At 45.8% G+C, this 21,384-nt stretch overlaps 1 protein-coding gene across 5 annotated transcripts in view; it reads right to left on the bottom strand.

Moving 5' to 3' along the window:
- The window catches only part of LOC109881185 (proto-oncogene tyrosine-protein kinase Yrk-like), a 49,625-nt gene that overhangs the window by 13,813 nt on the left and 14,428 nt on the right, over nt 1-21,384 (bottom strand). For 2 of the 5 annotated variants that reach the window (XM_031789033.1, XM_031789035.1), the window contains exons 2-5: nt 6,175-6,357; nt 3,380-3,423; nt 2,565-2,807; nt 2,323-2,425 (exon numbers count right to left, since the gene is read on the bottom strand). In XM_031789033.1, the coding sequence (XP_031644893.1) occupies nt 2,323-2,425; nt 2,565-2,787 (326 nt within the window). In that variant the 5' untranslated portion in view covers nt 2,788-2,807; nt 3,380-3,423; nt 6,175-6,357. The remainder of the gene's footprint in view (nt 1-2,322; nt 2,426-2,564; nt 2,808-3,379; nt 3,424-6,174; nt 6,358-21,384) is intronic. The other 3 variants (XM_031789034.1, XM_020473339.2, XM_031789036.1) reach the window with 2 other exon arrangements.

Below are 21,384 nucleotides of genomic sequence, written 5' to 3'. Positions count from 1 at the left end.
CATCAGACCAGGCCTTCTACCAGTCCCCCTCTCTGTAGAGACAGACAGTAATCTGACCGGGCCACCCACCAGTCCCCAGCTCTGTAGAGACAGTCATCAGACCGGGCCTCCCACCAGTTCCCAGCTCTGTAGAGACAGACAGTCATCAGACCGGGCCTCCCACCAGTTCCCAGCTCTGTAGAGACAGACAGTAATCCGACCGGGCCTCCGACCAGTCCCCCACTCTGTAGAGACAGACAGTCATCAGACTGGGCCTCCCACCAGTCCCCCTCTCTGTAGAGACAGTCATCAGACTGGGCCTCCCACCAGTCCTCCTCTCTGTAGAGACAGACAGTCATCAGACCGGGCATCCCACCAGTCCTCCTCTCTGTAGAGACAGACAGTCATCAGACCGGGCCTCCCACCAGTCCCCCTCTCTGTAGGGACAGACAGTCATCAGACCGGGCCTCCCACCAGTCCCCCTCTCTGTAGAGACAGACAGTCATTAGACCGGGCCTCCCACCAGTCCCCCTCTCTGTAGAGACAGACAGTCATCAGACCGGGCCTCCCACCAGTCCTCCTCTCTGTAGGGACAGACAGTCATCAGACTGGGCCTCCCACAAGTCCTCCTCTCTGTAGAGACAGACAGTCATCAGACCGGGCCTCCCACCAGTCCCCCTCTCTGTAGAGACAGACAGTCATCAGACCGGGCCTCCCACCAGTCCCCCTCTCTGTAGAGACAGACAGTCATTAGACCGGGCCTCCCACCAGTCCCCCTCTCTGTAGAGACAGACAGTCATCAGACCGGGCCTCCCACCAGTCCTCCTCTCTGTAGAGACAGTCATCAGACTGGGCCTCCCACCAGTCCCCCTCTCTGTAGAGACAGACAGCCATCAGACTGGGCCTCCCACCAGTCCTCCTCTCTGTAGAGACAGACAGTCATCAGACCGGGCCTACCACCAGTCCCCCTCTCTGTAGAGACAGACAGTCATCAGACTGGGCCTCCCACCAGTCCTCCTCTCTGTAGAGACAGACAGTCATCAGACTGGGCCAACCACCAGTCCCCCTCTCTGTAGAGACAGACAGTCATCAGACCGGGCCTCGCACCAGTCCTCCTCTCTGTAGAGACAGACAGTCATCAGACTGGGCCTCCCACCAGTCCCCAGCTCTGTAGAGATAGACAGTCATCAGACTGGGCCTCCCACCAGTCCCCCTCTCTGTAGAGACAGACAGTCATCAGACCGGGCCTTCCACCAGTCCCCCTCTCTGTAGAGACAGACAGTCATCAGACTGGGCCTCCCACCAGTCCCCCACTCTGTAGAGATAGTCATCAGACCGGGCCTCCCACCAGTCCCCCACTCTGTAGAGACAGTCATCAGACCGGGCCTCCCACCAGTCCCCCACTCTGTAGACAGTCATCAGACCGGGCCTCCCACCAGTCCCCCACTCTGTAGAGACAGACAGTCATCAGACCGGGCCTCCCACCAGTCCCCCTCTCTGTAGAGACAGACAGCCATCAGACTGGGCCTCCCACCAGTCCTCCTCTCTGTAGAGACAGACAGTCATCAGACTGGGCCAACCACCAGTCCCCCTCTCTGTAGAGACAGACAGTCATCAGACCGGGCCTCGCACCAGTCCTCCTCTCTGTAGAGACAGACAGTCATCAGACTGGGCCTCCCACCAGTCCCCAGCTCTGTAGAGATAGACAGTCATCAGACTGGGCCTCCCACCAGTCCCCCTCTCTGTAGAGACAGACAGTCATCAGACCGGGCCTTCCACCAGTCCCCCTCTCTGTAGAGACAGACAGTCATCAGACTGGGCCTCCCACCAGTCCCCCACTCTGTAGAGATAGTCATCAGACCGGGCCTCCCACCAGTCCCCCACTCTGTAGAGACAGTCATCAGACCGGGCCTCCCACCAGTCCCCCACTCTGTAGACAGTCATCAGACCGGGCCTCCCACCAGTCCCCCACTCTGTAGAGACAGACAGTCATCAGACCGGGCCTCCCACCAGTCCCCCTCTCTGTAGAGACAGACAGTCATCAGACCGGGCCTCCCACCAGTCCTCCTCTCTGTAGAGACAGTCATCAGACTGGGCCTCCCACCAGTCCCCCTCTCTGTAGAGACAGACAGCCATCAGACTGGGCCTCCCACCAGTCCTCCTCTCTGTAGAGACAGACAGTCATCAGACCGGGCCTCCCACCAGTCCTCCACTCTGTAGAGACAGTCATCAGACCGGGCCTCCCACCAGTCCCCCTCTCTGTAGAGACAGACAGTCATCAGACTGGGCCTCCCACCAGTCCCCCTCTCTGTAGAGACAATGTAATGTGGATGTGACTCTCACGTGTTGTTGAGGATGTGGAACTTCTCTCCCTTCTGGAAGAACAGATCATCTTCAGTACGAGCATCATAGTCATACAACGCTATGAAGAGAGTCACACCTCCACCTGGTAACACATACAACACTATGAAGAGAGTCACACCTCCACCTGGTAACACATACAACACTATGAAGAGAGTCACACCTCCACCTGTAAACACCTACAACACTATGAAGAGAGTCACACACACATCCCTATACCTTACCTGTGATGACCCCTGCACGGGGCTGTGTGTTGGTGTTGGGGAAACAGGCAGAGCCAAATGGCTTGTTGAAGTCAGGTATAGTCTGGTGGGTGGGGTCAGGGTGGTAAAGGGGCAGGGCTAACACTTTAGACACACCCCCGTCAGGGCTGTTGCTTGGAGATGGGTCAGATACCTCGGCTGCCTTGGCTGCAGCATTGTACTGTTTACAGTGGGCACAGCCCATATTAACCACAGAGACTATCGCTACGGAGACAGAGAGAGGAGGGGGGTGCATAGAAATGTAGTTATTTCACAGTAATTCTCTTTCTATAGAGGGGTGAAAGAGGGGACAAATGAGAGAGAAAGAGAAGGTGAGAGAGAGAGAGAGCGAGAGAGAGAGAAGGTGAGAGAGAGAGCGAGAGAGAGAGAGCGAGAGAGAGCGAGAGAGAGAAAGGAAAGAAAGAAAGAAAGAAAGAGAGAGAAGGAGAGAGAGAGAGAGAGAGAGAGAGAGAGAGAGAGAGAGAGAGAGAGAGAGAGAGAGAGAGAGAGAGAGAGAGAGAGAGAGAGAGGAGAGAGAGAGAGAGAGAGAGAGAGAGAGAGAGAGAGAGAAAGAAAGAAAGAAAGAAAGAAAGAAAGAAAGAAAGAAAGAAAGAAAGAAAGAAAGAAAGAAGAAAGAAGAAAGAAAGAAAGAAAGAAAGAAAGAAAGAAAGAAAGAAAGAAAGAGAAGGTGAGAGAGAGAGCATGATAAAAAAAGAGTGAGAAGGGAGAAGTGAAAAAGAGAAGTAGAGAAAAGGATGAAACAAATAAGGAGTGTAAAAAAGGGCAGAGTTTCTTACCTGCTGTCTTCCTCTGTCAAATCATCTGTCAGTCAACATTGCCACTAGAGAGAGAGGAGAGAGAGGGAGAGGAGAGAGAGAGAGAGAGGGAGGGAGGAGAGAGAGAGAGAGAGAGAGAGAGGAGAGAGAGGGGAGAGGAGAGAGAGAGAGGGGATAGACAGACAGAGAGAGAGAGGGGGGAGAGAGAGAGAGGGTGAGGAGAGAGAGAGTAAGAGAGAGACGAGAGAGAGAGAGAGAGAGAGGGAGGGAAGAGAGAGAGAGAGAGAGGGAGGGGAGATGAGAGAGAGGGAGGGAGATAGAGAGAGACAGAGAGAGAGACAGAGAGAGGGAGAGGAGAGAGAGAGTAAGAGAGAGAGAGAGAGAGAGAGAGAGAGAGAGGGGGGGGGGGGGAGAGAGAGAGGGATGGAGGGAGAGAGAGAGAGGAGAGAGAGAGAGAGGAGAGAGGAGAGACAGAGAGAGGGAGACGGAGAGAGAGAGTAAGAGATGAGAGGGTAAGAGAGAGAATGATGAGAGAGAGAGAGAGAGCGAGAGGGGGGGGAAGAGAGAGGGATGGGAGGGAGAGAGAGAGGAGAGAGAGAGGGGGGGGAGGGAGGGCGGATAGCAGAGAGAAGAGAGAGGTGGAGGGGAGGGAGGGAAGGGAGATAGAAGAGAGAGAGAAGCGAGCAGAGAGAGAGAGAGAGACGAGAGAGAGGAGGAGAGAGCAGGAGAGAGAGAGAGAGGAGAGAGAGAGAGAGAGAGAGAGAGAGAGAGAGAGAGAGAGAGAGAAAGAAAGATATGATGAAAGAGAGAGATTAGCCACTTCCCTTTTCAGTTCTCTGAGGAAGAGACCATGACCTACAGTATACAATTCAAAGGGCTTTATTGACATGAGAAACCTATGTTAACATTGCCATATCAAGTGGAATAGACAATAAACAAAAGTGAAATAAACAATCAAAAAAGTCAACATTAAATGTTATATTATGGCTATATACAGTGGCAAGAAAAAGTATGTGAACCCTTTGGAAATACCTGGATTTCTGAATAAATTGGTCATCAAATTTGATCAGATCTTTAATCTTTAATCTAAGTCACAACAATAGACAAACATAGTGTGCTTAAACTAATAACACAAATTATTTTGATTGTCTATATTGAATGTATATTGAAGGTTTAATTTAAACATTCACAGTGTAGGTTGGAAAAAGTATGTGAACCCCCCCAGACTAATGACTTCTCCTAAAGTCAAATCAAATCAAATGTATTTATATAGCCCTTCGTACATCAGCTGATATCTCAAAGTGCTGTACAGAAACCCAGCCTAAAACCCCAAACAGCAAGCAATGCAGGTGTAGAAGCACGTTGGAGCTAATTGGAGTCAGGAGTCAGCTAACCTGGAGTCCAATCAATGAGACGAGATTAGAGATGTTGGTTAGAGCTGCCTTGCCCTATAAAAAACACTCAAACATTTGAGTTTGCTATTCACAAGAAGCATTGCCTGATATCAACGATACCTCCAACAAAAGAGATCTCAGAAGACCTAAGATTAAGAATCGTTGACTTGCATAAAGCTGGAAAGGGTTACAAAGGTATCTCTAAAAGCCATGATGTTCATCAGTCCACGGTAAGACAAATTGTCTATAAATGGAGTAAAGTTCAGCACTGTTGCTACTCTCCCTATGAGAGGCCATGCTGCAAAGATGACTGCAAGAGCACAGCACAGAATGATCAATGAGGTTAACTGTAGTTTCATCTGTCCACAGAATATTTTGCCAGACGTGCAGTAATGTTTTTTGGACAGCAGTGGCTTCTTCTGTGGTGTCCTCCCATGAACACCATTCTTGTTTAGTGTTTTACGTATCGTAGACTCGTCAACAGAGATGACGAGATGTTCCAGAGATTTCTGTAAGTCTTTAGCTGACACTCTAGGATTCTTCTTAAGTTGTTTGGAAGGAACATACAACACTATGTGTAGAGAAAAAAAGGCACAGCACACCAATATCAAACCCTCATCCCAACTGTAAAATATGGTGGCGGGAGCATCAAGGTTTGGGGCTGCTTTGCTGCCTCGGGGCCTGGACAGCTTGCTATCGTCGACGGAAAAATGAATTCCCAAGTTTATCAAGACATTTTGCAGGATAATGTCTACCAATTGAAGCTCAACAGAAGTTGGGTGATGCAACAGGACAACGACCCAAAACACAGAAGTAAATCAACAACAGAATGGCTTCAACAGAAGAAGATACACCTTCTGGAGTGGACCAGTCAGAGTCCTGACCTCCACCCGATTAAGATGTTGTGGCATGACCTCAAGAGAGCGGTTCACACCAGACATTCCAATAATATCCCAAGTTTTGTAAAGAGGATTCCTCCAAAATTCCTCCTGACCGTTGTGTAGGTCTGATACGCCACTACTGAAAACGTTTGGTTGAGGTTATTGCTGCCAAAGGAGGGTCAACCATTTATTAAATCCAAGGGTTCACATACTTTTCCCACCCTGCACTGTGAATGTTTACACGGTGTGTTCAATAAAGACATGAAAACAACTAATTATCTGTGTGTTATTAGTGTAAGCAGACTGTGTTTGTCTATTGTAGTGACCTAAATGAAGATCAGATCAAATTGTATTACCAATTTATGCAGAAATCCAGGTATTTCCATTTTATTTTTTTTGCCACTATACAGTGTTGTAACCATGTGCAAATACTGTAGTTAAAGTACAAAATATAAAGATGGGTTGTATTTACAGTGTGTGTGTGGTCTGTTGAACAGTTAGAACATGACACAGTGACACTTGACTGAGAAATTATCATTACCACTGGTGTCTGTGTGTTATCACTCAGTTCACTTCCTGCTTTGCAGTGAGGTAGGAAGTCACAGCTGAGATCAGGGAAAACAAAATGGCCGTTGAGAGGAAACAGTCAGAATCTTCTCTCTCCAGGACCAGCGCTGATATACTGTACGTGTAATGCATTCTATTCCACCGCAAACCCAGAATTCTGAAATGTCAAAATCACATATTCTACAAAGCATTCTAGCATAATTCCTGCTATTGGATCCATTCATGGATAAAGGTGACTACACCTCAAGTCTTAGGAAGGCTACATCACTGTGCGATGGTAGTTTAGCTGTCCACTGCACTAGCACAATCTCTCCTTGTGCCATACAGGTCTGGAGCTCTTGGCATAGCATTTAGTAATATACAGTTGGGAAAAATCTGAGATTCCTGATTTACCAGGAACAATCGCATCTCGAAATACTCAACAAACAAAAAAACCAAAAACATAAAGCATGATGGTGATGGAAAACACATCTCAGTGCTGCTTAGTTTACCTTCACAAGAACTCTCAACACACACACACACTATCTGGTCGGCCATCAGGAGAGCCACAGGAAGTCAGCCCTGTTAGAGTTTCCTGTCCACCCCTATGATGGCTCCCCCGTTTCCCTGGAAACCCAGGACACAGTGCCAGCTGCAGTCCCACTGCCCCCACCACACTCACACCTCCCCCGGTTTCTCTCCTACTAGAAGAGAAGAGGAACTGTACTGCTGTTGCCAAATGTCATTTTTTTATGAGGCAAATTACAACATTATGGTCTTTTGTCAGGTAAACTTCTTCTCTCTCCTGACATTCTCTCTCTCTCTCTCTCTTTTTCTCTCTCTCTCTTTCTCTCTCTCTCTCTCTTTCTTTCTTTCTTTCTCTCTCTCTTTCTTTCTCTATCTCTCTCTCTCTTTCTCTCTCTCTCTCTCTCTCTTTCTATCTCTCTCTGTCATTCTTTCTCTCTCTCTCTTTCTATTCAATTACATTTCAATTTCAGGGCTTTATTGGCATGGCAACGCAAGTGAAATGGAAATTAAACAAAAGTGAAATAAACAATAAAAAACATTTCAAATGTCATATTTTGTGCAAATAGTTCAAGTAACAAAGGGGAAAATAAATAAACAAATATATTTACAATGGTGTTTGTTCTTCACTGGTTGCCCTTTTCTTGTGGCAACAGGTCACAAGTACTGCTGCTGTGATGTCACACTGTTATTTCACCCAGTAGATATGGGAGTTTATCAAAATTGGTTTTGTTTTCAAATTCTGTGTGGGTCTGTGTAATCTGAGGGAAATATGTGTCTCTAATATGGTCATACATTTGGCAGGACGTTAGGAAGTGCAGCTCAGTTTCCACCTCATTTTGTGGGCAGTGAGCACATAGCCTGTCTTCTCTTGAGAGCCAGGTCTGCCTTCGGCAGCCTTTCTCAATAGCAAGGCTATGCTCACTGAGTCTGTACATAGTCAAAGCTTTCCTTAAGTTTGAGTCAGTCACAGTGGTCAGATATTCTGCCACTGTGTACTCTCTGTTTAGGGCCAAATAGCATTCTAGCTTGCTCAGTGTTTTTGGTTAATTCTTTCCAATGAGTCAAGTAATTATCTTTTTGTTTTCTCATGATTTGGATGGGTCTAATTGTGTTGCTGTCCTGGGGCTCTGTGGGGTCTGTTTGTGTTTGTGAACAGAGCCCCAGGACCAGTTTGCTGAGGGGACTCTTCTCAGGTTCATATCTCTGTAGGTGATGGCTTTGTTTTGGACGGTTTGGGAATCGCTTCCTTTTAGGTGGTTGTAGAATTTATTGGCTCTTTTCTGTATTTTGATAATTAGCGGTTATCGGCCTAATTCTGCTCTGCATGCATTATTTGATGTTTTACGTTGCATTCTGAATGCAGAAGTTACTTGTGGTGCTGATGTTTACTGGAACACCATTATTTTGGTCTTACTGAGATTGTCAGGGCCCAGGTCAGGGCCCAGGTCTGACAGAATCTGTGCAAAAAATGTAGGTGCTGTTGTAGGCCCTCCTTGATTGGGGACAGAAGCACCAGATCATCAGCAAACAGTGGACATTTGACTTCAGATTCTAGTAGAGTAAGGCTGGATGCTGCAGACTGTTCTAGTGCCCTCGCCAATTCCTTGATATATGTATTGAAGAGGTTGGGGCTTAAGCTGCATCCCTGTCTCACCCCACAGCCATGTGGAAAGAAATGTGTGTTTTTTGCCAGGTTTAACTGCACACTTGCTGTATGTGTGGATTTTATAATTGTGCAGTGCCTTTGGAATGTATTCAGACCCTTTGACTTTCTCCACATTTTGTTACGTTACAGCCTTATTCTCAAACAGATTAAATAAAACATCCTCAATCTACACACAATACCCCATAATGACATCACAATACCCCATAATGACATCACAATACCCCACAATGACAAAGCGAAAACAGGTTTCTAGAAATGTTTGCTAGATAAATACAAAAAAAATAGAAATACCATAAGCATTTAGACCCTTTGCTATGAGACTCAAAACTGAGTTCAGGTGCATGCTGTTTTCATTGATCATCCATGAGATGTTTCTACAACTTGATCGAAGTCCACCTGTGCTAAATTCAATTGAATTATTTGGAAAGGCACACACCTGTCTATATGAGGTTTCACAGTTGACAGTGCATGTCAGAGCAAAAACCAAGCCATGAGGTCGAAGTAATTGTCCGTAGAGCTCCGAGACAGGATTGTGTCGAGGCACAGATCTGGGGAAGGGTACCAAAACATTTCTGCAGCATTGAAGGTCCCTAAGAACACAGTGGCCTCCATCATTCTTAAATAGTACAAGTTTGGAACCACCGAGACTCTTCCTAGAGCTGGCCACCCGGCCAAACTGAGCAATCGGGGGAGAAGGGCCTTGGTCAGGGAGGTGTCAATCTGACAGAGCTCTGGAGTTCCTCGGCTCTAGAGTTCCTCTGTGAAGATGGGAGAACCTTCCAGAAGGACAACCATCTCTGCAGCACACCACCAATCAGGCATTTAATAATAACAATAAGGCTTAAGAGCCAAGTACGACTTTGCCTTCTTTTCTTCACGAAAGTCGTCAATCTTTGTTGATTTCATTCATTTTAAGAATCTCTTCCTTAACACTGTCATAATCATGAACAAAGTGAATGTCCGAAATCACATAGGCTTCTCTTGCCTTTCCTGTTAACAGACTTACAAGCCAAATCACTCATGCTTCTCTCGGGCCAGCCACAGGTAGCCGCCATCTGTTCAAACGTTGCAAGGTACACTATTTTTCATCATTGTCCGTGAGCTTGGGCAGTGACGGGTCCAGTCGGAATGTCACTGCCACCGGGCCCCTTGGATCTCAGTGGGGATGTCACTGCCACCGGGCCCCTTGGATCTCGGTGGGGATGTCACTGCCACCGGGCCCCTTGGATCTCGGTGGGGATGTCACTGCCACCGGGCCCCTTGGATCTCGGTGGGGATGTCACTGGCATCGGGCCCCTTGGATCTCGGTGGGGATGTCACTGCCACCGGGCCCCTTGGATCTCGGTGGGGATGTCACTGCCACCGGGCCCCTTGGATCTCGGTGGGGATGTCACTGCCACCGGGCCCCTTGGATCTCGGTGGGGATTGGACAGATCAGGTGAGCCAGTGCTGTTTTCTTGTAGCTCAATAACCATCACCTCTACCAACTCGGGGCTCCCGAGTGGCGCAGCATTCTAAGGCACTGCATCTCAGACCATGGTTCGATTCCAGGCTGTATCACAACCAGCCATGATCGGGAGTCCCATAAGGGGGCGCACAATCGGCCCAGCGTCGTCCGGTTAGGGTTTGGCCGTCATTGTAAATAAGAATTTGTTCTTAACTGACTTGCCTAGTTACATAAAGCTTAAATATATTTGTTCTAAATAAATGAACTGGAGCCTCCTGTCTCTGCTCTTTTTAATGCTCAATTGGAGCAAGTCTATAGCACACAGCTGTGGATCACGTTGCCTCTTGCCCACAGAAAATGCAGTATTGCTGATATGTGGTTGTCTGTGTGCCAATCTCTGTGGTGTCCCCAAGCCCACTCCACAATATATCCTTCTGCATTGCGCCTTGTGTTAATGCCATCAGTACCTGGTTCCTTGGTAGTTTTGTTGTAGCTCCCAACCCGTGCTTCATCGTCGTATCAAATCAGATCAAAGTTTATTTGTCACGTGCGCCGAATACAACAGTGAAATGCTTACATACAGGCTCTAACCAATAGTGCAAAACATTAGGTGAACAATAGGTACGTAAAGAAATAAAACCACAGCAAAAAGACAGTGAAAAATAACAGTAGCGAGGCTCTATACATTAGCGAGATAGATAGATACAGTGCCTTGCGAAAGTATTCGGCCCCCATGAACTTTGCAACCTTTTGCCACATTTCAGGCTTCAAACATAAAGATATAAAACTGTATTTTTTTGTGAAGAATCAACAACAAGTGGGACACAATCATGAAGTGGAACGACATTTATTGGATATTTAAAACTTTTTTAACAAATCAAAAACTGAAAAAGTGGGCGTGCAAAATTATTCAGCCCCTTTACTTTCAGTGCAGCAAACTCTCTCCAGAAGTTCAGTGAGGATCTCTGAATGATCCAATGTTGACCTAAATGACTAATGATGATAAATACAATCCACCTGTGTGTAATCAAGTCTCCGCATAAATGCACCTGCACTGTGATAGTCTCAGAGGTCCGTTAAAAGCGCAGAGAGCATCATGAAGAACAAGGAACACACCAGGCAGGTCCGAGATACTGTTGTGAAGAAGTTTAAAGCCGGATTTGGATACAAAAAGATTTCCCAAGCTTTAAACATCCCAAGGAGCACTGTGCAAGCGATAATATTGAAATGGAAGGAGTATCAGACCACTGCAAATCTACCAAGACCTGGCCGTCCCTCTAAACTTTCAGCTCATACAAGGAGAAGACTGATCAGAGATGCAGCCAAGAGGCCCATGATCACTCTGGATGAACTGCAGAGATCTACAGCTGAGGTGGGAGACTCTGTCCATAGGACAACAATCAGTCGTATATTGCACAAATCTGGCCTTTATGGAAGAGTGGCAAGAAGAAAGCAATTTCTTAAAGATATCCATAAAAAGTGTCATTTAAAGTTTGCCACAAGCCACCTGGGAGACACAACAAACATGTGGAAGAAGGTGCTCTGGTCAGATGAAACCAAAATTGAACTTTTTGGCAACAATGCAAAACGTTATGTTTGGCGTAACACAGCTCATCACCCTGAACACCCTATCCCCACTGTCAAACATGGTAGTGGCAGCATCATGGTTTGGGCCTGCTTTTCATCTTCCCTGTCCCTTCTTCTTTCCACTCTATGGAAAGATGAGGCTCTCACAAACATGATGGTGTTCTCTGTTTTGCCAATGCAGATAGCCCGGTTAGCCAGTGTGCGGGAGCACTGGCTGGTCGGCCCAATTGAAGTAGTATGTACATGAATGTATAGTTAAAGTGACTATGCATATATGATAAACAGAGAGTAGCAGCAGCGTAAAAGAGGGGTTGGGGGAGGGGGGCACACAATGCAAATAGTGTGGGGGTAAAAACTGTTGAGAAGCCTTTTTGTCCTAGACTTGGCATGCGGTAGTAGAGAGAACAGTCTATGACTGGGGTGGCTGGGGTCTTTGACCATTTTTAGGGCCTTCCTCTGACACCGCCTGGTGTAGAGGTCCTGGATGGCAGGAAGCTTGGCCCCAGTGATGTACTGGGCCGTACGCCCTACCCTCTGTAGTGCCTTGCGGTCGGAGGTCAAGCAGCTGCCGTACCAGGCAGTGATGCAACCAGTCACGATGCTCTCGATGTTGCAGCTGTAGAACCTTTTGAGGATCTCAGGACCCATGCCAAATCTTTTTAGTTTCCTGAGGGGGAATAGGCTTTGTCGTGCCCTCTTCACGACTGTCTTGGTGTGTTTGGACCATTCTAGTTTGTTGTTGTTGTGGACACCAAGGAACTTGAAGCTCTCAACCTGCTCCACTACAGCCCCTTCGATGAGAATGGGGGCGTGCTCGGTGCTCCTTTTCCTGTAAGTCGACAATAATCTCCTTGGTCTTGGTTACGTTGAGGGATAGGTTTTTATTCTGGCACCACCCTGCCAGGTCTCTGACCTCCTCCCTATAGGCTGTCCCATCGTTGTCGGTAATCAGGCCTACCACTGTTGTGTCGTCTGCAAACTTAATGATGGTGTTGGAGTTGTGCCTGGCCATGCAGTCGTGGGTGAACAGGGAGTACAGCACACACCCTTGAGGGGCTGCAGTGTTGAGGGTGAGCGTGGCGGATGTGTTGCTACCTACCCTCACCACCTGGGGGCGGCCCGTCAGGAAGTCCAGGATCCATTTGCAGAGGGAGGTGTTTAGTCCCACAATTCTTAGCTTAGTGATGAGCTTTGAGGGCACTATGGTGTTGAACGTTGAGCTGTAGTCAATGAACAGCTTTCTCACGTAGGTGTTCCTTTTGTCCAGGTGGGAAAGGGCAGTGTGGAGTGCAATAGAGATTGCATCATCTGTGGATCTGTGGGTGGGTCTAGGGTTTCTGGGATAATGGTGTTGATGTGAGCCATGACCAGCCTTTCAAAGCACTTCATGGCTACGGACGTGAGTGCTACAGGTTGGTAGTCATTTAGGCAGGTTGCCTTTGTGTTCTTGGGCACAAGGACTATGGTGGTCTGCTTGAAACATGTTGGTATTACAGACTCAATCAGGGACATGTTGAAAATGTCAGTGAAGACACATGCCAGTATATAAAACAGGGTCCGTACGCTTTCTGTTTTTAGCGCACTAGAATCCTCAAAGCCACTGCCACCAAATGCCACCAAATGCCACCAAATGCCACAAAGATATCTGGATAAGGGCTTCGTCTTAATTCACAACATCTGCCTCTGTCTTCTGAATCTTTGGTGGAAGGTGGCAGAACTACAGCGGTGTTTGTCTGAACATTTGACATCCTGACAATCGGTCTACTAACGAAACAAAGCGTATGAACGGTTTGGCCTACAAACTAATATGACCACTCTATGGAAAGATGAGGCTCTCACAAACATGATGGTGTTCTCTGTTTTGACCTATGACCCCCATGAGTGTCACGGGACTTGTCTGAATGTAATCCAAAAAAACGAAAATATTTTCCTGAGCTTTTCCTAGAGCTTTTCCTAGATATAGGACAGGCATTTTAAAACCTTATTCCTTATGATTTATTTTATGTTTGCCACTTATGAATGTGTTGTTCAATGTGTTTCAGCGTAGACTAGCCTAAATTTCAAACGGGTCGAAACTGGTCTATGCTGGTTTATGCTAGTCCATGCTGGTCCATACTAGACCATGCTGGTCTATGCTGATCCAAGCTGGTCAATGCTGGTCTGACCAGCATGGTCTAGCTCAGGCCTGGGCAATTCTAGTCCTTGGTTGGCCTGATTGGTGTTACACTTTTCCCCCATCCCCAGCAAACACAGTTGATTGAAACTAATTGCATTTTAACTGAATCATGAGCCAAGCCTCCTTCACTCACGCCGCCAAACTTACCCTAGTAAAACTGACTATCCTACCGATCCTGGACTTTGGCGATGTCATCTACAAAATTGCTTCCAACACTCTACTCAGCAAACTGGATGCAGTTTATCACAGTGCCATCCGTTTTGTCACTAAAGCACCTTATACCACCCACCACTGCGACTTGTATGCTCTAGTCGGCTGGCCCTCGCTACATATTCGTTGCCAGACCCACTGGCTCCAGGTCATCTACAAGTCCATGCTAGGTAAAGCTCCGCCTTATCTCAGTTCACTGGTCACGATGGCAACACCCATCCGTAGCACACGCTCCAGCAGGTGTATCTCACTGATCATCCCTAAAGCCAACACCTCATTTGGCCGCCTTTCGTTCCAGTACTCTGCTGCCTGTGACTGGAACGAATTGCAAAAATCACTGAAGTTGGAGACTTTTATCTCCCTCACCAACTTCAAACATCTGCTATCTGAGCAGTTAACCGATCGCTGCAGCTGTACATAGTCTATTGGTAAATAGCCCACCCATTTTCACCTACCTCATCCCCCTACTGTTTTTATTTATTTACTTTTCTGCTCTTTTGCACACCAATATCTCTACCTGTACATGTCCATCTGATCATTTATCACTCCAGTGTTAATCTGCAAAAATGTAATTATTCGCCTACCTCCTCATGCCTTTTGCACACAATGTATATAGACTCCCCTTTTTTTCCTACTGTGTTATTGACTTGTTAATTGTTTACTCCATGTGTAACTCTTTGTTGTCTGCTCACACTGCTATGCTTTATCTTGGCCAGGTCGCAGTTGCAAATGAGAACTTGTTCTCAACTAGCCTACCTGGTTAAATAAAGGTGTTCTCAACTAGCCTACCTGGTTAAATAAAGGTGTTCTCAACTAGCCTACCTGGTTAAATAAAGGTGTTCTCAACTAGCCTACCTGGTTAAATAAAGGTGTTCTCTACTAGCCTACCTGGTTAAATAAAGGTGTTCTCAACTAGCCTACCTGGTTAAATAAAGGTGTTCTCAACTAGCCTACCTGGTTAAATAAAGGTGTTCTCAACTTCGCCTACCTGGTTAAATAAAGGTGTTCTCAACTAGCCTACCTGGTTAAATAAAGGTGTTCTCAACTAGCCTACCTGGTTAAATAAAGGTGTTCTCAACTTCGCCTACCTGGTTAAATAAAGGTGTTCTCAACTAGCCTACCTGGTTAAATAAAGATGTTCTCAACTAGCCTACCTGGTTAAATAAAGGTGTTCTCAACTAGCCTACCTGGTTAAATAAAGGTGTTCTCAACTAGCCTACCTGGTTAAATAAAGGTGTTCTCAACTAGCCTACCTGGTTAAATAAAGGTGTTCTCAACTAGCCTACCTGGTTAAATAAAGGTGTTCTCTACTAGCCTACCTGGTTAAATAAAGGTGTTCTCAACTAGCCTACCTGGTTAAATAAAGGTGTTCTCTACTAGCCTACCTGGTTAAATAAAGGTGTTCTCAACTAGCCTACCTGGTTAAATAAAGGTGAAATAAAATAAAAAAGCATATGGGTTCGTAGCTTCAACCCTGCAGCATCAACATCAACTGATTAATGGACCGTATATATTTTGTTCTTGCTCTGTTTGCTCTTTTCCATATTATGTCTATATCTGATACCCAGGAAAGGGCAGAAAATAGCCCATATTAATATATGTAGCCTTAGAAATAAGGTTCATGAAATCAATAACTTGTCAAGATCAGATAACATTTCTGAGACTCACTTAGATAATTAATTTGATGATACAGCGATAGCAATACAAGGGTATAACATCTATGGAAGAGACAGGAATGCTTATGGGGGAGATGGCTGTATATATTTAGAGCCATATCCCTGTAATACTTATAAGATCTTATGTCAAGTACCATCTAAAGCCTTTTCTTTTGGGGGTGTTGCTATAGGCCGCCAAGTGCTAAGTCAGTATCTAAATAATATGTGTGAAAGCTTGATACTGTACTTAGGTCTACTTTCTTGGGGACCTGAATATTGACTGGTTTTCATCAAGCTGTCATCTCAAGAGGAAGCTTCTCACTGTAACCAGTGCCTGTAATCTGGTTCAGGTTATTAATCAACCTACCAGGGTGTTTACAAACACTCTAGGAGCAAGATCATCCACATGTATCGATCACATTTTTACTAAACTGTGTTCTAAAGCTGTGTCCGTATCCATTAGATGCAGTCATCACCATATAGTGGCTATATCCAGGAAAACAAAAGTTCTGATAGCTGGGCCTAAAATAGTGTATAGGAGATCAATATTTTGCTGTGACTCTTCTGTGGATGATGTTAAACATATTTGTTGGTCTGATGTGATTAATAAGGAGCATCCAGACACTGCACTTGATACATTTATGAAATTGCTTCTTCCAATTATGGATAAACATGCACCTGTTAAGAAACTGACTGTTAGAACTGTTAAGGCTCCATAGATTGATGAGGAATTGAACACCTGTATGGTTGAAAGAGATGGGCCAAAGGAGTGGCTAATAAGTCTGGCTGACTGCAAATGATGAAGTCATGAGACTAAACTCAACAAAAAGAAGAAGAAACTATATTATGAAGCCAATATAGTATTTTTGGAGTATTTTGGAGTACTTTGGAGTACTTTACATTAAATTATGGGCAGAACGACAAATTCAACTCAAATTCAAATCAGATGGCTTATTTATCTCAAAACCATTTGACGTTGCCAATAATTTTAATGACTTATTTTAATAACTTAATTGGCAAAGTGGGCAACAAATATTGTAATCAAGCATAAAAAAATATGATGAAAAAAAAAGCCTTGTATGTTCGAATTTTGTAAAGTTAGTGTGGGAGGGGTGAAAAGTAATTGTTATCGGTCAGTAATGACAAACCTCCTGGCATTGACAACTTAGATGGAAAGCTACTGAGGATGGTAGCTGACTCTATAGCCACTCCTATCTGTCATATCTTTAATCTGAGCCTAGAGGAAAGTCTTTGTCCTCAGTCCTGGAGGGAAGTTAAAGTCCGCTACCCAAGAGTGGTAACGCGACCTTTACTGGTTCTAACAGCAGACCTATCAGCTGGCTGCTAGCAAACTGTTGGGAAGAAATGGTGTTTGACCAAATACAATGCTATTTCTCTGTTAACAATAGACTTTTAACATCCTTATAGAGAAGGGCACTCAACATGTACTGCACTAACACGAATGACTGATGATTGGTTGAAAGAAATTGATAATAATAAGAATATTGTGGGAGCTGTACTTTAAGATTTCAGTGCAGCCTTTGATATTACTGACCCTAATCTGTTGTTGAGAAAACGTACACTACCATTCAAAAGTTTGGGGTCACTTAGAAATGTCCTTGTTTTCCATGAAAACATACATGAAATGACTAGGAAATAAAGTCAAGACGTTGACAAGGTTCAAAATAAGGATATTTTATTTAAATAATAATTGTGTCCTTCAAACTTTGCTTTCATCAAAGAATCCTCCATTTGCAGCAACTACAGCCTTGCAGACCCTTGGGCAGTCTAGTTGCCTTGCAGACCCTGGACATTCTAGTTGCCATGCAGACCCTTGGGCAGTCTAGTTGCCATGCAGACCCTTGGGCAGTCTAGTTGCCTTGCAGACCCTTGGGCAGTCTAGTTGCCATGCAGACCCTTGGGCAGTCTAGTTGCCTTGCAGACCCTTGGGCAGTCTAGTTGCCATGCAGACCCTTGGGCATTCTAGTTGCCTTGCAGACCCTTGGACATTCTAGTTGCCATGCAGACCCTTGGGCAGTCTAGTTGCCATGCAGACCCTTGGGCAGTCTAGTTGCCATGCAGACCCTTGGACATTCTAGTTGCCATGCAGACCCTTGGGCAGTCTAGTTGCCATGCAGACCCTTGGGCAGTCTAGTTGCCATGCAGACCCTTGGACATTCTAGTTGCCATGCAGACCCTTGGGCAGTCTAGTTGCCATGCAGACCCTTGGACATTCTAGTTGCCTTGCAGACCCTTGGACATTCTAGTTGCCATGCAGACCCTTGGACATTCTAGTTGCCATGCAGACCCTTGGGCAGTCTAGTTGCCATGCAGACCCTTGGACATTCTAGTTGCCATGCAGACCCTTGGACATTCTAGCTGCCATGCAGACCCTTGGGCAGTCTAGTTGCCATGCAGACCCTTGGGCAGTCTAGTTGCCATGCAGACCCTTGGACATTCTAGTTGCCTTGCAGACCCTTGGGCAGTCTAGTTGCCATGCAGACCCTTGGGCAGTCTAGTTGCCATGCAGACCCTTGGGCAGTCTAGTTGCCATGCAGACCCTTGGGCAGTCTAGTTGTCAATTTGTTGAGGTAATCGGAAGAGATTTAACCCCATGCTTCCTGAAGCACCTTCCACAAATTGGATTGGCTTGATGGACACTTCTTACGTCCCATACCGTCAAGCTGCTCCCACAACAGCTCAATAGGGTTGAGATCCGGTGACTGTGCTGGCCACTCCATTATAGACAGAATACCAGCTGACTGCTTCTTCCCTAAATAGTTTTTGCATAGTTTGGAGCTGTGCTATGGGTCATTGTCTTGTTGTAGGAGGAAATTGGCTCCAATTAAGCTCCATCCACAGGGTATTGCATGGCGTTGCAAAATGGAGTGATAACCTTCCTTCTTCAAGATCCCTTTTACCCTGTATAAATCTCCCACTTTACCACCTCCAAAGCACCCCCAGACCATCACCTCCAGACCATCACCTCCAGACCATCACCTCCAGACCATCACCCCCAGACCATCACCCCCAGACCATCACCTCCAGACCATCACACCCAGACACATTGCCTCCACCGTGCTTGGCAGATGACGTCACTCTTCCATCTTTTCATTTTTTCTGCGTCTCACGAATGTTCTTCTTTGTGATCCGAACACCTCAAACTTGAATTTGTCTGTCCATAACACTTTCTTCCAGTCTTCCTCTGTCCAGTGTCTGTGTTATTTTGCCCATCTTAATATTTTATTTTTATTGGCTAGTCTGAGATATGGCTTTTTCTTTGCAACTCTGCCTAGAAGGCCAGCATCCCGGAGTCGCCTCTTCACTGTTGACATTGAGACTGGTGTTTTGTGTGTACTATGAAGCTGCCAGTTGAGGACTTGTGAGGCGTCTGTTTCTCAAACTAGACACTCTAATGTACTTGTCCTCTTGCTCAGTTGTGCACCAGTGCCCCCACTCCTCTTTCTATTCTGGTTAGAACCAGTTTGCACTGTTCTGTGAAGGGAGTAGTACAGCGTTGTACGACATCTTCAGTTTCTTGGCAATTTCTTGCATGAAATAGCCTTCATTTCTCAGAACAAGAATAAACTGACGAGTTTCAGAAGAAAGTGCTTTGTTTCTGGCCATGTTGAGCCTGTAATGCTGGTGCTCCAGATACTCAGCTAGTCTAAAGAAGGACAGTTGTATTGCTTCTTTAAATCAGCACAACAGTTTTCAGCTATGCTAACATAATTGCAAAAGGGTTTTCTAATGATCAATTAGCCTTTTCAAATGATAAACTTGGATTAGCTAACACAACGTGCCATTGGAACACAGGAGTGATGATTGCTTATAATTGGCCTCTGTACGCCTATGTAGATATTCCTATGTAGATATTCTTTAATGGAAGCTTCTCTGATGTCAAACATGTACAGTGTGGTGCACCTCAGGGCAGCTGTCTAGTCTTTTCTATTTTTACCTATGATCTGTCACTGGCATTTAACAAAGCAGGTGTCCCATGTATGCTGACGATTCAACCATATATGCATCTGCAGCCACAGGTAATGAAGTCATTGAAACCCTTAACAAAGAGTTGCAGTCTGTTTTGGAATGGTTGGCCATTAATAAACTTATCCTGAACATCTTTAAAACTAAGAGCATTGTATTTGGTACAAATCATTCCCTAAGTTCTAGACCTGAGCTGAATCTGGTAATGAATGGTGTGACTGTTGAACAAGTTGAGGACAATAAATTACTTGGTGTTACCTTAGATTGTAAACTGGCATGGTCAAAACATACAGATAATGGTTGTAAGGATGTGGAGAGGTGTAACGATTCTCCTCTTCGTCTGAGGAAGAGTAGTCAAGATCGGACCAAAATGCAGCGTGGTACGTGTCCATGTAAAATTTATTACAACTGAACACAAAAAATACAAAATAACAACGTGAGGACAAGAAATGAAAATCGAAACAGTTCTGTATGGTGAAGACACAGAAAACAACCCACAAACACCAGGTGGGAACAGGCTACCTAAGTATGGTTCTCAATCAGAGACAACGATTGACAGCTGCCTCTGATTGGGAACCATACCAGGCCAAACACATAGAACCATTACACACAGAACAAACATAGAATACCCACCCCAACTCACGCCCTGACCAAACTAAAATAGAGACATAAAAAAGGAACTACGGTCAGGATGTGACAAGAGGCCTGTCAGAGATGCTCTTTATGTAGCTAAATTTGAAATGGTATATCAGCTACAACATGGTATATATCATACACTACAGTTGAGGAACAATGGGTAAGTAATTCTGCTTTGAATGTTGATAAACTTGTAACCTCACGTTTGAGAAAATGGCAGTTGAATATTTTGGTACACCTACTGGAGAGCTCCTCTTTGTCTACACCCATTTAGCATCCTTCACACCCTCTTAAGCCCCACCCATCTCTTTAAGGATTCACATGTGAGGCCATGTGCTAAACAGAGGGAGTACGCTAGTTTACTAAACAACCAAAGATGTCAAGACTAAAGGCTGGTTTCTACTACGTCTATCGACATGAACATTCTATTGTCGTACGACATCAAACTTGTCATTGTCTTTATGGGGGAGGATTGGAGTGATGCCATGTGCGACTGACGTGTTTTCCGTTTGCTCCCGTGGTATTCTTAAAGTTTATGTGAATTTTGCAGCAGAACCGTATTTATTTTTCAAATATTAGTTTGGTGATCCCTTTCCGTAAAAACCAAGACTACTTTGCTTCCGAATGTCAGCATGTCAACGAAACAGAAGGCCAAAAGCATGACTTTGAGAAAACCCGGCCTACAAGACTCACTCTCATCACCGACCCTCTCCTGAGTCTGAGGGCCCGGGGACTCACACTTTACCCGGGGGTGCGGCTTGGCCTGGCGGCGCTGAAATGAACATTCTCGAGGCCATCAAACTACTACGCTCTGAGATAGTTGAAAAGAAAACAGAGGTGGTTGCTATGATTGAGGCCCGAATACAGGAGGTTTCTGATACTTTAAAAGCAGATTTAACCATCCTGCGGAACGAGACTGTGCCAGCAATCACATCACTCAAAACAACAGCTGCGTCACACACTACAACGATCGCAGCACTGGAGACCTCCGCTACTAATGTCTCCGACTTAACTACATCCCTGGAGGCTGACGTGAAACGCCTAGCTGCGGATTTGAAAAAGGTGAAGGAGAGCTGTGTGAGTTTAGAGGGATTCTCTCGCCGCAATAATCTGAGACTTGGGCCGCCAGGTGGTGAGGGTAGGCAACAACATTTCCACCCCGCTGATCCTCAACACTGGTGCCCCACAAGGGTGCGTTCTGAGCCCTCTCCTGTACTCCCTGTTCACCCACGACTGCGTGGCCACGCACGCCTCCAACTCAATCATCAAGTTTGCGGACGACACAACAGTGGTAGGCTTGATTACCAACAACG

Source organism: Oncorhynchus kisutch, linkage group LG14 (genome assembly GCF_002021735.2).
Source record: "Oncorhynchus kisutch isolate 150728-3 linkage group LG14, Okis_V2, whole genome shotgun sequence".
In the NCBI taxonomy this organism is placed as follows: Eukaryota; Metazoa; Chordata; class Actinopteri; order Salmoniformes; family Salmonidae; genus Oncorhynchus; species Oncorhynchus kisutch.
The sequence above is the reverse complement of the archived record's forward strand: the minus strand, read 5'-3'. Positions and strand labels throughout refer to the sequence as shown.